General features: G+C 39.0%; 1 protein-coding gene across 6 annotated transcripts in view; it reads right to left on the bottom strand.

The window, feature by feature from the left end:
• FTO (FTO alpha-ketoglutarate dependent dioxygenase) overlaps positions 1–15,610 on the bottom strand; it is a 413,232-nt gene that overhangs the window by 210,171 nt on the left and 187,451 nt on the right. For all 6 annotated transcript variants that reach the window (XM_032157362.1, XM_032157363.1, XM_058440993.1 and 3 more), the window contains one exon: positions 11,050–11,169. In XM_032157362.1, the coding sequence (XP_032013253.1) occupies positions 11,050–11,169 (120 nt within the window). The remainder of the gene's footprint in view (positions 1–11,049; positions 11,170–15,610) is intronic.

Here is a 15,610-nt window from a genome sequence, read left to right as displayed (position 1 = left end):
CTGTACTGGTTTCTCAAGGACTCCTGGTGAGGAAAGAAAACTGGTCATTTGAACATCCTTTCCTGGGATCTGTCTGAAGTGTAGACAAGCAGCAAAGATGAATATTAATATGCCTTCCATCATCAAAAGCTATTGCATACCCAAAGGATGATAAATATTTTAATCAGTTTTCAGCTTGTCTAGAGGAAGTCAGTTTACTCCTCAGGGACTTCCCTAGTTCTGTGCCCAAAACCTGTCCAGCCCATGCTGCTTTCTCTATATAATTTTGAAAATTTGTAACAAGGAAGTCCACGCTTTGTTGGAGAAGTCATTTAATTTTGTAACAATTTACTAAGTTTTTCCAGAAGAGGGAAATCTAAAATATGAAGGATGATAACAAATAAGACAAAACACTATGATTCTAACTTTTAGCAACACTGGTACTCTGGGAAACTAATAACCTACTTAATCCTCTCATTAAAAAAAAAAAAGATTTTCCATATTTGCATAAGTTGTTTGCCTGTGATTGCTCAATCTTCTCAGCTATAAATGCCAGAGGCATAAAACAAGACTTTCCTCTGTGCCCTCAATATTATTTTGTTTTTAAAAAGAAGCTAAAGATGTTTTGGGGTATTATTGTGAGAGTTATGTTTGTTTAAGAATAAAACTAACCCAAAAATATTCCTGTGAAGCAGGTAATAAGAGGTAATATTTTAGGAAAATGTATAAAGTTAAAAAGAATTTATTGGCCAGGTGCTGTTACTCACACCTGTAATTCCAACACTTTGGGAGGACAAGGTGAGAGGATGACTTAAGGCCAGGAGTTCAAGACCAGCCTGGTTAACACAGCAAGAACCTGCCTCTGCAAAAACAAAAATAAATTAGTCAGGCATGGTGGCTTGTAGTCCCAGCTACTCAGGAGGCTGAGGTGGGCAAATCACTTGAGCCCAGGAGTTTGAGGCTACAGTGAGCTATGATCACACCACTGTACTCTAGCCTAGGTGACAGAGTTAGACTGTCTCAAAAAAAAAAAAAAAAAAAAAAAGATTTAAGGCCACACTGATCAACATGGGTGGGAGGAAAAGGCAGGACTAGAACACAGACCTCATGTGAACTCTTTCTTTTAACAAACGTGTCGAGTACCTCCTATGAAGCAGATGCTGTTCTAGAGGCTGGGGAAATAAGAGTGACTAAAACAGACCAAGTCCCTGCTGCCCTCGTGGAGATTATTTCAGGTAGAGACAGACAACAAATGGATATATAGGGTAATTGCAGTTGGTGGAAAGTGTTAAGAGTACAGTAGAAAAGAGTAAGGCCCTGCTACAATGAGAGAGTGCTTGGTCAGAGCAACTCTCTCCAAGAAAGTGACATGAGCAGAGATCTGAATGAAATGAGGGAGAGAGTCATGTAAATTACAGAAGGACAGACATTCCAGACAAAGGCAGCGGCACATGCAAAAATCCTGGGCAAAAGTGGACTGGGCATGTTCTAGATATAGTAAGGCAGACATTAGGGGAGGGAAAGAGGGGGATCACTGATGGAGGTCGAGGAATGGACAGATCCTGCAGGGCATTAGGCCATTGCAAGGAAGGTGGATTTCTTTTTTTTTTTTTGAGATGGAGTCTCGCTCTGTCGCCCAGGCTGGAGTGCAGTGGTGCAATCTCGGCTCACTGCAAGCTCCGCCTCCCGGGTTTATGCCATTCTCCTGCCTCAGCCTCTCCGAGTAGCTGGGACTACAGGCACCCGCCACCACGCCCAGCTAATTTTTTTTTTTTTTTGTATTTTTAGTAGAGACGGGGTTTCATTGTGGTCTCGATCTCCTGACCTCGTGATCCGCCCGCCTCGGCCTCCCGAAGTGCTGGATTACAAGCGTGAGCCACCGCGCCCGGCCGGAAGGTGGATTTCTAAACATGATAGTAGGTTTGAAACAGGGGAGTAAAATGACGACCTGACTTGTATCTCAAAGGAACATTCTGATTGGAATGGACATAGGGTAGTAGAAGCAGGAAAGCTGGTTAAGAGGCAGGCTATTTTATAAACAACGGTAGTTTTTACCAAGGTGGTAGCACAGGAGGTAGTGAAGGGTAGTCAGGTCATGAGTATATTTTGAAAGTAGAGCTAACTGGATTCACTGATAAATCAAGAGATACATCAAGAAGACCCCAAGGTTTTAGTCTGGGCAACTGGACGGTTCAAATTACTGAACTGCGAAACACTAGGGATTACAGAAATCAAAACTTGGGTTTTGGATATGTTACCTTTGAGATATTTATTACTGGATGGCTGACTGCCCACCCTTCACAAACAATGTTCAGGTGTCCAGGACACGAGACTTCAGTATCAGGAACATATTAATGTATTACAGGCATTGGTATATGCCACCACTGCCATCCTTTAAAAAATGTCACTGCTAACTGCATGAAAAGTTTATGTCATTAAGTAAAATATGAAACCTCTTAATCCCCCAACATCTGTTAAAGAACATCTGATGCATAATTCTGGATATTTCATAATTTGTCATTTCAATTAATAATATTTAATAAGAGGGCTATATATGTTCAAGCTACCAGCAGCTCTAAGACTTTACAACCAATGCAGATATGGCTATGCAGATATGTCTAAAACATTAAAATTTAATTATGAATAGTGCCTGAAGACTCCAGATTTTTAGTTGAAAGCTAATTTTGTCAATCAAAAACAAGTAGGAGATTCATTGAGTGGTATTAAAAGAAACAAGTAGAAGATGATCTGCCTGAGATTTTTATAAATATGAAGGAAAAATTTACAATTGAGTCTGTCACAGGTGGTTCCAGATGGACTGAGATCATGCAAAGAAAATGCAAAAAAAAATGTCAATCACATTTAACTTGTTAGGGAAAAGATGCTATTAAAAATATCATCTACAAATAATCACAGAGATCCTTTCAGTAATACAGAAAAAAAATAGGTCACAGTTCCCTTTGGTTAAAAAAGGGTCATTATTTTGCAGATGTCAATGAGGAGGGAGCAGGATGGTGGTTATGTTACCCATAAGGCACAGAAGGGCCAACTGAATGTGTTCCCGGGGCTCTCTGGTAAGTCATTTTTTGGCACTAGGAGCACATTTCTCCATAGAGACATTTTTGTACAATATGGAAAGATTCCAAGCCCAGCCTCCCAAAGTATTTAACCCACAGTGGATAGATGCATTGCAAGAGGAGCACTGAGTTCCAAATTGTTGTGAGTCCCTTCAGCTCCTGGACTGAACCCCAGCTCCAGAGGAAGGAAAATTAGGAAAGGAAAGGGATGCTGTCAATAAGGAAGACTCAGTCAACCGGCCTCGAAGTAAGGATTCCTCAGCTGAAGACTGTCCACGCTTCCTTTTAAAATCAATACTGGTGATACCTTGCATTTATGTGTGTTTTATATTTTACAAACTTTCTCATTGGATCATCATAACAATATTCTTCAAAAGGCAACAGTTTTAGCGATTATTCACTAACCAACTTGGGGGAAAAAGATTCTAACATCTTGATAATATTCCAAATAAATGGCACGACATCCTTTGGAAATCTTGCTTCCCTTTCAAAACTGTAGGTCTGGTGATTATTATTATTATTTTGTACACTACTTCATTCTTCTAGACTAAGATTCTTCTAGGATATTTCAGAGGTAAATATAATAAAGTAAATAATAGACTAGAGCTGAATTTAATCCCTCTACCATGCTCCCCACACACACAAAAAAAACCCTAGATGAAATAAGGTACATAATTTGTTTTATGTTATATCTTTTCCAGGAAAAATAGAAATTTCTGACATTCCAATCTTGCACCAGAGTTTCTTAATTCATATCTGAAATGCTATGATAGTCTACTAGTCAAAGCAATCCAAAATAAATTCTAGCAGCCAAGGCTAAAATAGCACCCCAGGGAAAATAGCAGGATCTTCACACCTTTACATCAATTTGAATTTCAGGGTGGTTAAAACTATTTAAAGCAGCAGAATTCATCTTTTTTTTTTCTTTACATATAGAATGTGTGAAATGTGTGTGTGTGCACAGATGTGTGTGTGTATTTAATGAAGGTTGTCAAAATTTAGCCAAATCCTACGGAAACGAGGTTAAAATAGAAACCCTGGCTGTTTACTCCAGTTTTTCTCTCCACACACTAAGAGTTAAGAGAGATGGCAAGGCTGTCACTTGGAATTGCCTAGCTCCTGTCACTTTGTCTCAGCATCTTCAGCATTTTTAGTGTTGTTCTTATTGTGTGCAGAGCAGAGGCACTAGGAACGATCCTCTTAACATTCCTGAGATGTACCAGGCACATCCTAGGACTTGGTACCAATAAAGCTCAACTCTCACACAGCTCATGTAAGGGTTAAAAACAGAAAGTCCTACCCACTGGTTTGCTCTGATGTTCCTGGAGATATTGTCACTGGATGTATCCTCAGTAGAATTCTATTCAACACCTCTGTCTTTAAGTACAAAGCTGTAGGCTGTAGCAGCTTTAAGAAACATAAGTATCCCTTTTTTCTGCTGCACAGTATCTGTGTGTGAAATTCTCTAAAGGGGTTTAAGTATTTACCCTGAACACTATCAGACGGTTTCTAAAATTTTCCTTATCCAGTTGCAAAAACACTTCAAAGAGAATCATAAACACAGTCCTTTGTGCTTTCGAAGCACACTGTGTTTTTGAGGCTTAAGCCTGAATTCTCTTGGAATTGTATATTCTTTTTTCCCAAAAAGACAGGATACACAACACTTTCTTGTAAAATTCCTTACTAAAGGTACAGATACTCAGGGAAAAAAAATGGAAAACTCTGAAATTCATAAGATAATCAAAAAAGGAATCAAAACTTATAAGAAATTCATTGCTAAATTACATGTAAAATTTCTCCCCAGATGTTTTAATAGAACAATATAGTTGTGGGGAATTGGAGTGGGTGGGGAATTGGAGTGGGTGGGTAGAAAGGAGAATGGAAAGAACCAAGCTTCCCTGAACACTTTTAAGATAACCAAAAACCAAAGATTTAAACTAAAGCTTTTAAGCTGCTCCAGCTGCAAGTGACTTTTTCGTTTTTCCAAATTTTCAAAGCTAAACGTAAAGGTCCCAAAACTCAGTGTCTGCACACCGGTTTCAGAAACTGAATTTTTGGATGCTTATGACTCTTTATCCACCTCTAATCTGTGCTTATCTTGAGTCACTCAGCACTGCCCCAGTCAAGAAAGAGAATTTACATTTTAATTTAAAACCACTAGACATCTCACATCTGATCCTAAATTACTATAATATACTCTGCTCCTAAATCAGAAATCCTAACCCTGAAAAATGGGAGATTGGATTATGTTGGCTGATGTAACTTAATGTGCACATTAACACTGAAAAGAAGGGAGAAAAAAATTATACAGACACACACACACACACACAAAAATTGGTGACTTTCCCATTAATGCAAACAAAAAAATTCAATATTTATATTTACATCACTTTCTTCTGCACATCCCCCAAAATCTTCAATCCTAGAAGGAAGTTTAAAATAAACTTAGCTAATTGAACTATAATACAATAGCAAATACCAGTATACTCAGTAAAAATTTCAGTAAATGAAAAAGCAGCCTTATTCCTGTATTCAGTTTGAAAGAATTTAATCTAACGCACTGTGATGAGAACTTCATTAATCGCTCCAAAAATAAACAAACTACTGCTCGGCTCAATCATTCCTTATGATTGTGTAACCTACATGAAGTGTAGCCTATGCTGAGGAAGACTCATCCACACAGCCAAGGGCAGGCTCCTGGCAAGGGCCTTCCCAGATGATTTACACAGGCCAAAATAGCAGGGGAAAAGGCATGACTCATCTTGAAATTAAACTATTATAACTAACTTGTCAGGGACAACCTTTACCTTCTTAAGTACATTTCTCTCTTAAAACTTTAACAACAAGAAACTGGTTACATTATTAAATAAAACACCTACTCATTTTCCACATGTCTCTGCTCTCCTGTGCCAAATTTTAACATAAATGGATAGAATTAAATGTAGCCTATAGCTTACCTAACATAATTATATGTTGTGTTTTACACTGTTTCAAAACGGATACATTAAAATAATCCAGTCTTGGCTCCTACCCACTAAAGTCAATAAAGGTTATTAAGGCCAACTGCCATATAAATGCATTGCTGTAACAGCACAAGGAATTGTCAGAACAGGAAATGCAATTCAAAACATTCAAAACCATCAGGATCTACTTTTTCTTCTAAAAGAAAAAACCAAGGAAAACAGCAAGAAGAATTTCTCTCCAGTATCGAAATCATCACTACTTTTGAAAATGTTTACTCTGGAAACGATTGTCGAATATTTCCACTGGATTATACCAAATTGACCTTTTTTTTTTTTTAAGGTCAATAGGAAATGAATAAATGTCATCAATTTAGAGGATTTCACACCTAGCATTCTTTTCTGTATCATTGTGAATTTGATAGTGTTAAAACATTTTTATAGGTAAAATAAATGTCAGTTTTGCAAAGAGCGATACCAGACCCTGAGAGACGAATGGCCTATCCGTTGAATCTCTGGCTACAGCAAGACTTCTCCACCTCACAGGAGACTTCAGCTTTTCATATTTCTCTTTACCCAGAAAGCAAAGCAGTTGTACAGTTTCTTTCAAATGGTAACTCTCTCTTATCCTGAAGAGTCTTCTCATAATACAATCATCTTGGATGGCGGGGGCGGTGGGGGTAGGAAGTGCGTCGGGTTTTAAAAAAATTAAAATAAAAAACAAATATTTGAATAGTATTATAGTGCTATAATGCCATCCTCGATAGGGAGCAAAGAGGAGGGGAAAGGCCAGACTAAATTCCTGGGTTATAAGAAGGCGTTATGTTGCTTTGGGCTTAATGGCTCATAAATTCATGAGGTAATATTCAGGGAAAATGTGATATTTTATCAGAATGCCATTCAAACACAAGGTTTAACATTTACATCACAAGAGCACGGACGGAGTAAAACTATCCACCGGGAGAAAAAATGGCAAGAATAAACAGTGTGATAAAAATGGTGTTTTCTGGGACAGGAAATGGGAAGTGGAGGATGGGGGAGTTTTAGAGACAGCTGACTAAACTTTTTGAAATATGTGACTGGTTATGACATGTGAAGCAATTACTATTAATGGAAGAAAAGCGATTTCAAAGCTCATTTTCCATTCTTCTATATCCTTCCTGAGACTACACCTTCCAACCACAAAGTGAAAAAAGAACACAAAGACAGAAGTCACAGCGCAAGTCTCTTCCCTGGTACAAGGGCCGATAAAGGTTGCTTTATTCATAAGCAAAAGGGGAAAAGTAATGCACATATTCCCTGAGGTTTTTTATTTTCTCAGCAAAAGAGATCGATGTTACTTTGCAAAACAGACAAAATGCATTGATTTAAAGAAATCCTTTCACAACACACACGATTTTACAATTCAAAAAAAAGCATAAAGATAAAAAAGAATCATTTGTCTAAAATGATAATAATTTTGAGTAAGATAGTCCCTGGAAGCAAAGCGAGGACACTCAGAAATTCCATTTGGATTAGTCTAATGCTATAGAATCCAAATGTGCACCAAACACTGTACTTTTTATGTTAAATTGCTGTTGAATTTGTTAACCCACAACTGATATCCTGTGTTATGGAATCTTGGAGATTACAGCTAACTTGAAGCAACAGGGATAATTCTTGACAGTTAATGGTATTTTTGTATGCATTTTCCTGAAAGGCTAACATCTTGGGGCCTCAATCTGGTAGCTCAACATTGCCCCCTACTGCTTGCAACTGAGAAAATATGAGGTGGGCTGGTACCAAGTAGAAATCTAACCAGCCACTGCCAATTCCACCCGAGTATACAAATACCAGATGATACTAAACGAACAGAACCGCAGAGCCATAGACTCGTCCAACAATTATTCTGTTCTCTTTTCCAATAGAAAAAAGAAATCACTATGAATTTGTAAAAAGTCATTGTAAAAGGCTTGAAGCAATGCTTAAATTTAATTTGGAAGAAACATCCCTTTTATCTGGGCCTAAATCTTCACTCTGCTGATGAAGATCATCCCAAGGCATGCTGAGGAGAGACACTGAGGCCACTGATCTCCCTCAGAACACTTAGGAATGCCACGCCAACTGCTGGGAAACCAGCGCCAGAGAGTTCGCAGAATTGCTTTTCCTTTTAGTATTTTTTATACAAGAGCGACAAAACAAATAAAAGATATTTCCTCTTAACGAATGTGCCACCACCTTCAAATTATTTATACACAAATTTACATAGATATAACTAAATTCCTTAAATGAATTCATAATGAATATCACTTGTAAGCTCACAATACCAAATATTTTATTTTTTATTTGTGTGTGTGTGTACGTGAGACAAGGTCTCACTCTGTCACCCAGGCTAGAGTGCAGTAACGCGATCACAGCTCACTGTAGCCTTGACCTCCTGGACTCCAATGATCCTCCCATCTCAGCTTCCCAAGTACCTCAGACCATAGACATGCACCACCACACATGGAGAATTTTTTTTGATTTAGTAGAGACAAAGTCTCACTATGCTGCCCAGGCTAGTCTCAAACTCCTGGGTTCAAGCAATCCTCCCAACTTGGCCCCCCAAAGTGCTGAGAAGACAGGCATTAGCCACCATGCTGGGCCAGATTTTACTTAAAAAAAAAAAAAAATGAAATAAAGCTCTTGAACAAAAACAAATTTTTTTTAAATTTGGTTTTTAAAAAACAAAATCAAGGGCTGGGCATGGTGGCTCACACCTGTAATCCCAACACTTTGGGAGGCTGAGGCAGGTGGATCACCTGAGGTCAGGAGTTGGAGACCAGCCTGGCCAACATGGTGAAACCCCATCTCTACTAAAAAATACAAAAATTAGCCAGGCATGGTGGTGGGCCCTTGTTATCCTAGCTGCTAGGGAGGCTGAGGCAGGAGAATCACTTGAACTCGGGAGGTGGAGGTTGCAGTGAGCTGAGATCACGCCATTGCACTCCAGCCTGGGCAACAGAGCAAGACTCCGTCTCAAAAAAAAAAAAAAAATCAATAAGAGCTCCTTTCTTATTTGCTCTTCAACCCTAATTCAGAGTTGTCAAATTACAACTTCAAAGTCAAGCTGATGTCTTAGAGCCAAGGTTCATCAAGTTAAGAGGTTCTAACTCATGTAAATGGACAGAATCAGAATTACACAGTAGGGAGAAAAAATGTTGCCCTGAAACTGAAGCTGCCTTTATATAAGCAGCCCATAAAAATGGAGAGCACTCATAACAGGCTTAGTTTAGGAACAGAACTGACTAAGGAGATTTAGGCACAGACTTTTCATTAACTCCAATTCAGTTTCACAATGCTCAGTTTTGCATTGATTCAGGTCTTTGGAGAAATCAATTTTTGTGATACTATTAACACATTAAAAGGATTATAACATTCCTTCCCCAGACGTATATCCATGAAAAGGTATGATTTAAAGATGTGAGATGTCTGGAAAGTGAGGACTTCTGGATTCTGATCCAGACTTTTAAACTGGGGCCTTCAGAGTTGTGACTTGACATTTTCATTATTATAAAGTAGGAATTAGGGTAGATCCTATGTTAAGTGTTCTTATCACAATAATAATAATTATAACAAATAAGACAGAAGAAAACTTTTGGAGGTGACGGATAGGTTTATGGCATAGACTGCTATGATGGTTTCATGAATGTACACTTATTTCTAAACTCAGGTTGTACACATTAAATACGTACAGCTTTTTGTAGGGTAATCATACCCCAATAAAGTGGCATTAAAAAAATAAAATAGGGATTCGCAATAGCTATCCATTTTTGCAGATTAGTTCATTGTTTCCAGCACATTTCAAATTCTGTGCAGAGGTACTATCTCCAGAGTTTGCAGGCTTTTACCACTTTTCTACTACATTCCAAATCCAACTGTTTGAAGGCAGAACAATGAGGTGGTGAAGGGCAAGGACCCCAGAGGCAGCCTTCTAGAGTTCAAATTCCAGCTCACTCACCTATTAGCTGGGTGACCTTGAGGAAGTTACACAAACCCTTTGTGTTTTGGTCTCCTCGTTAGAAAAATGGGGAATACATTACACCTATGTTGTAGGTTGTCATAAAAGTTAAAGAAGTTATATAGAAAACACATAGAATAATGTCTGGTACTTAAGTATTATGTAAGTGTTTGCTATTATTATTATTACTATTATTTAAATTAAGACTTAATGCAAGACCTCCACATGGCTTCAACCTGCCTTCTTCCAGCTACACTTCCTCCCACATCATCTGCACTACTTGCTCTTCTGGCCTTGTTTTTAGTTTCTGTCTAATGTTCTTCCCCAGATCCCCCATCCCATCATACTGCTCAGCATCCAAGGGCCCCAAAAACCACATCTGCCATTTCACCACCATCCCAGCCGGCTCAAGTAGTCTGAATGTAATACTCCCTCCTCTGGAACTATGATTTTCTTTTAACATTTCACATCTACTACCAGATTTCAATTTAGCTAATGTCATACCTGGTGATATTCGTGCCCCTCTCCTTGTTCAACTGTTGGATCACAGTGGTTGACAGCATAAGCTGTGGAGCCAGCCTGCCTGGGTTTCCACCTTGCTGTGCCACTTACTCAGTGACCCTGGGGGAGGCCCTTCATTTCCCTGCCCCTCAGTTTTCACATCCATAAATTAAGGCCTGGAAAAGTTTCTATACCTCTTAGCATTGCTTGTAAAAATTTTTAAAGTTAATACTGAGAAAACAGAGTAGCACCTGATGCATATAAAAATGCAAATGAATGTTAAATATTATTTTTGAATTGTTATCCTCTTATCAGCACTTCATAGTATATGTCCAGCACATGCCTTATGAGGAGAAAATACTCAATAAATGCTTATTGAACTAAACTGAGGTTGTACTGACAAAATCCTGGCTATACCCATCACCTTACCAAGAAGAATCTAACTTGATAATTAGGAATAATTAAATCTTAATTTGCCTATGCAAATGAGGCAGTGGAGGATTTGTATAACACAGCAGCCCAGAAAACACAGTCCCAGGTCTCATGGACTTACCACACCCTCCATCTTCTTCCACAGTGCTTCCAACTGAGCCATGGGTTGACACCACCAGTCAGTGCACTTTCTGTATCGATTGCCTTGAAACCAAAACTGCCTCAGCCACTCAAACTCGACCTGTGGACCATAAAGAGAAGATGGTGGTTTTAACACCCTTGTGATAGACAAGCGAGGACAATGACTTCATCTCTTAATTCTCCTCCAGTAACTTGATGGCCATAGGATGAGAAAAGGTGAGAAAGGTCAGCCTAACCAGTTCCCAGTGTAAGCTGGCATCTCCAGAGCATTTCTGCAAAGCTAAGAAAAGAGTAGTCTTAAAACTGAGGTCTGGCCAGACGCGTTGGTTCATGCCTATAATCCCAATAGTTTGGCAGGCCGAGACGTGAGGATCTCTTGAGGCCAGGAATTTGAGCCCAGCCTGGGCAACATTGTAAGATGCTGTCTCCACAAAACAATTAAAAATAAATTGGCCAAGCGCAGTGGTGTGTGCTGGTCATCCTGGCTGACTTGGGAGGCTGAGGCAAGAGGATTCCTTGAGCCTAGGAGTTTGAGGCTGCAGTGAGCTGTAATTGTGCCACTGCTTCCAGCCTGGGCAACAGAGCAAGAGTCTCTATGTCAAAATAAAATAAAATAAAATAATTAAAAAGCTGAAATTCTCTTACACAACCCAGCTCACGCCAGAGAGGGGTTTTCAATCACATTTATGAGTCAGATGTGAGGAAACTATAAGTCAATCAACAACAAATACTAAGATCCTAATTATAAAGCAGGCTGTACTATGTTTGATGGGAAAGGCATAAATTGAATATGTTTTTATTAAATGTCTTTATTTAAGGCTGGTATTAAAGCAAAACACAGATACATATTAGGAAATATTAATTATAAGTTTCTTAAATTACAATAAATTAAAATAATTTATCCATGGGCCAGGAGGAGCTGGTGATAATCTTAACCTATACATATAAAACTAATTATGGAGGCATACATTAAACTGACAAAGCCATTCAAATTGTCACTTGTCAACTCAGGGCAGGTGACAATAGGTTAAAAAGAAGAGTAGCAAACATATTAGTACGAGTTGAATATCTCTTGTCTGAAATGCTTGAGACCAAAAGTATTTCTGATTTTAGAATATTTGTGTTACATACTTACTGGCCGAGCATTTCATATCCAAAATCTGAAATGCTCCAATAAACATTTCCTTTGAGCATCATGTTTATGCTTAAAAAGCTTTGAATACTGGAGCACCTCAAATTTCAGATTTTCAGATCAGAAATAATCAAGTAACTTACTTTCCTTCCGATGAACCTACTATGGTAAACTTCAACTGTTTGCCACCTTGGCAGTCCTCCTATTCCAGCCAAATCCCACCCATCCCTTCCCCAAATAGCCCAGGTGGTCTGAGGAGGCTCCAGCTCCAATGCCAGGGGTGGAATATGCAACCCAGGTCTAGGCCAATCAGCCCACTAGATTCTTTAGTTACAGAACTAGGATTGAGAGGAATAGGAATATGTCCAATCACAGTAAGTCTCAAGACTATCAGAAACTACAGGAAGAAGACTCTGCAGCTATTTTGGCAGCAATGGGAAGAATGGAGCCAACATAGTAGGGGTAGCTGCAAGACGAAAAGACAAAAACCACATCCTGATGACATCAACTGACCCTTGATCAAACTATTCCTGAAGCTGTTTTTACTTAAGTTAGTTCAGGTTGAATGTTTTGCCCCTTGCAACTAAAATAATCCCAACATATTTAGATGAGAGGCTGAGTTAACCTATGGAAATATAAAAAATTGTTTTCTATCCATTTTCTAAGTCTTCTGTCATTCATCAACTTGAAAATCAAGGTACAATGCTACTGATCTCAAATACTCTTTTTACCACTGCCCGCTAAAGAAATGTGGAGCCACCACAGCTTCAGGCTGGGTTGTCTGGCTTTGCTAAGGTGATCATGTTCCATATATAGACATGGAGCTATTATAATCTTCACCTGTTACTGCAAAGAATTTTTTTGTGTGTTTATCCATATTGAACTTTCATGAGGCAAACAAAAGCAACTTGTGAAGATTTAACAATGGTGAAAATGGCTCAAATAAGTAACCTGAGAATACCAAGTCATATGAAAAGGTTTTAGTTTACATTAAGTAAATGTTTGTTTGCTATGTAGGGCTGATTTCAGTTAAAGCTGTTTAAACAAAACAAAACAAAACAAAAAAGGAATGTAGACAATATTAAAACAACAGTTGCTAGAACTTATCTGTGCTATTAAAAGACAGTGGTTAACATATGTAACCTTGAGTACTGTGAAAGAAGAATTAATACAAGTGTGGTTCAACTTCTGTGAAGATACAGGTTTAACAACATACTTACTTCAAGAAAAAAAATGAGTTCTTTTTGATGGATTTCACATAAAATTTGTTCACACTATGGAAAGAGCCTATTAGCAAAACATCAAGCCCTGTGTTAGAAAGAGTTGAAAAGGTTTTAAAAGATTTTCCAGTCTTTGGGCTGGTTATGCCTGTTGAAGAGGACAGAATGGATAAGGCTTGCCAACCATGGTGACTCTGGAAATAGATTCTCATATGTAATTAGTTCATCCAGTCTATCAGGGTACACTAGAAACTGGATTTCAGTAAATTAAAACTTGGAAGCAAGGAGAAGGCTATATCTAGGGGCTCTGCTATTGGACAAGAGAGTAAAGAGAGAGCCCTGGCTATTTTAATAAATAATGCCTTCATCTTCCCTTGGATGCCAAACTATCTTTTGAGGCAGATAGTATCACGGTTAAAAATAAGGGCTCTGACCTATAATCCCAGCACTTTGAGAGGCCATGGCAGGAGGATCACTTGAGCCCAGGAGTTTGAAACTAGCCTGGGCAACATAGTGAGACCTCATCTCTACAAAATAAACAAATAAACAAAGTTAGATGGCTGTGGTGGCACACGCCTGTGCTCCCAGCTACTTAGATGGCTGAGACAGGAGGATCACTTGAGCCCAGGAGGTCCAGGCTGCAGTGAGCCATGACCGCGCCACTACACTCCAGTCTGGGCAACACAGTGAGGCTATGTCTCTAAAAGAAAAAAAGAATATGGGTTCTGGAGTCAGTTCAAAAGTGGGTACCACTACAGAATAGCTATGTCATCTGTAAGACAGAAACAATTACCGCCTACTGTTAGGCACTTGCTAGATGTCAAGAATGCACACTAAACAAGACCACAAGGCTTTGGACTTCCTGTCCTCGAGCATCTCACAATCTTACAAATTTTCTGACCAGGAAAAGTTTTAATGTCCTTGACAATTCATGCCCATCCCTTCCCACTAATGCCAGTCAGAAACGTTCAACAACACTGAAGACCTTCTCCCAACAGAATTTTATTCATGAGTTATAGTACTGCCCATGAGATACAGTCTCTGTGGACATCAAGTCCACTGGCATGCCCTCTATTCAACTCCACGACCTCTTTCACTTCAATGTTGTGGGTAAAAACTATTACAGGATTTTAATCAAATGCCACCTTTACCAGTTCCCCCACTGCCAAGAGAAAGAAGTAGCTGACTCTCTCCTTAAAATTAATTAAGAAGGCAAAAAAATATTTCCACCTGCTTGATTCAGAGTCTGAGTTAATAAATTCTGGAAATTAGGAAGGAAAGCTACAGCATGGACACTGCACAAAACCAAAGAGTCAGGACTCAAAATACAGTGAGTCCTTATTACTTTGGGGCTAAAAAAGCAAACAAACATCAATGTCTAACCATATTGACTGACTGATGAAGTGGTAACCATGACAGGAGTTGAGTCTTCCTCCCTTCTCCAGAGTTGTAGGCCGTCAAAGGAGGCTCATAGCTAACACAGCAGAAATAAGAGGCAAGCCGTCAGGAGGACAAATGCTGACTTGGGGCCAAGGAACATTCCACGGGTGACACATCCCTGAAGACGTCAATAGCAGGGAGACAACCTGTAGGAGCTCTCAGGGTTCTCTCAAAGTTTTCATGATACTTACAAACCAAACTCCCTGATTTTGAAAATGCACTTAATGGAAATAAGTCTAGAAGAGGAAAAAGAAATGGAATCAACCCACATATCTGGACTTCAGTCATTGGGCACTTAGGCATTGGAGAGCAAAGCTAATAAGACTTCAAAAGAATATTTCTGAGCCACTTTATCACCACATAGTTCTAAATCATATCCATCATTCCAACGGGTCAGCAAATGTCACCTACTTTTCTTCTGCCAAGTTTGTTTAGGCTCTTGATTTGGTCCCAAGTCAGCCATAGAGTTCCCTCATGAGATGTGTGACTACGCCCCTTGGGATTAATGTCTCGCTGTAATAACGGAAAGAAGTTACTTCGCTGAGAAAGAAATTAGACCAGGAAGACATGGTAAGGCTCTACCTACAAAGAGATACCCTACGAAGGCCCTTTTGCAGTAGTTATAAGGAAGCCACAGGTCTGATCAGAAGAAAATGAGAGTCAAACAAAACCATCAAACATTCCATTCTTCTAGGGGACATTTACTAAGAGAAGAGGCTGAATTCCACATTTTACTATCTTTAAAAAGG

Source organism: Hylobates moloch, unplaced genomic scaffold (genome assembly GCF_009828535.3).
Source record: "Hylobates moloch isolate HMO894 unplaced genomic scaffold, HMol_V3 SCAFFOLD_6, whole genome shotgun sequence".
Taxonomy (NCBI): Eukaryota; Metazoa; Chordata; class Mammalia; order Primates; family Hylobatidae; genus Hylobates; species Hylobates moloch.
This window is presented reverse-complemented; position numbering and strand designations above follow the sequence as displayed.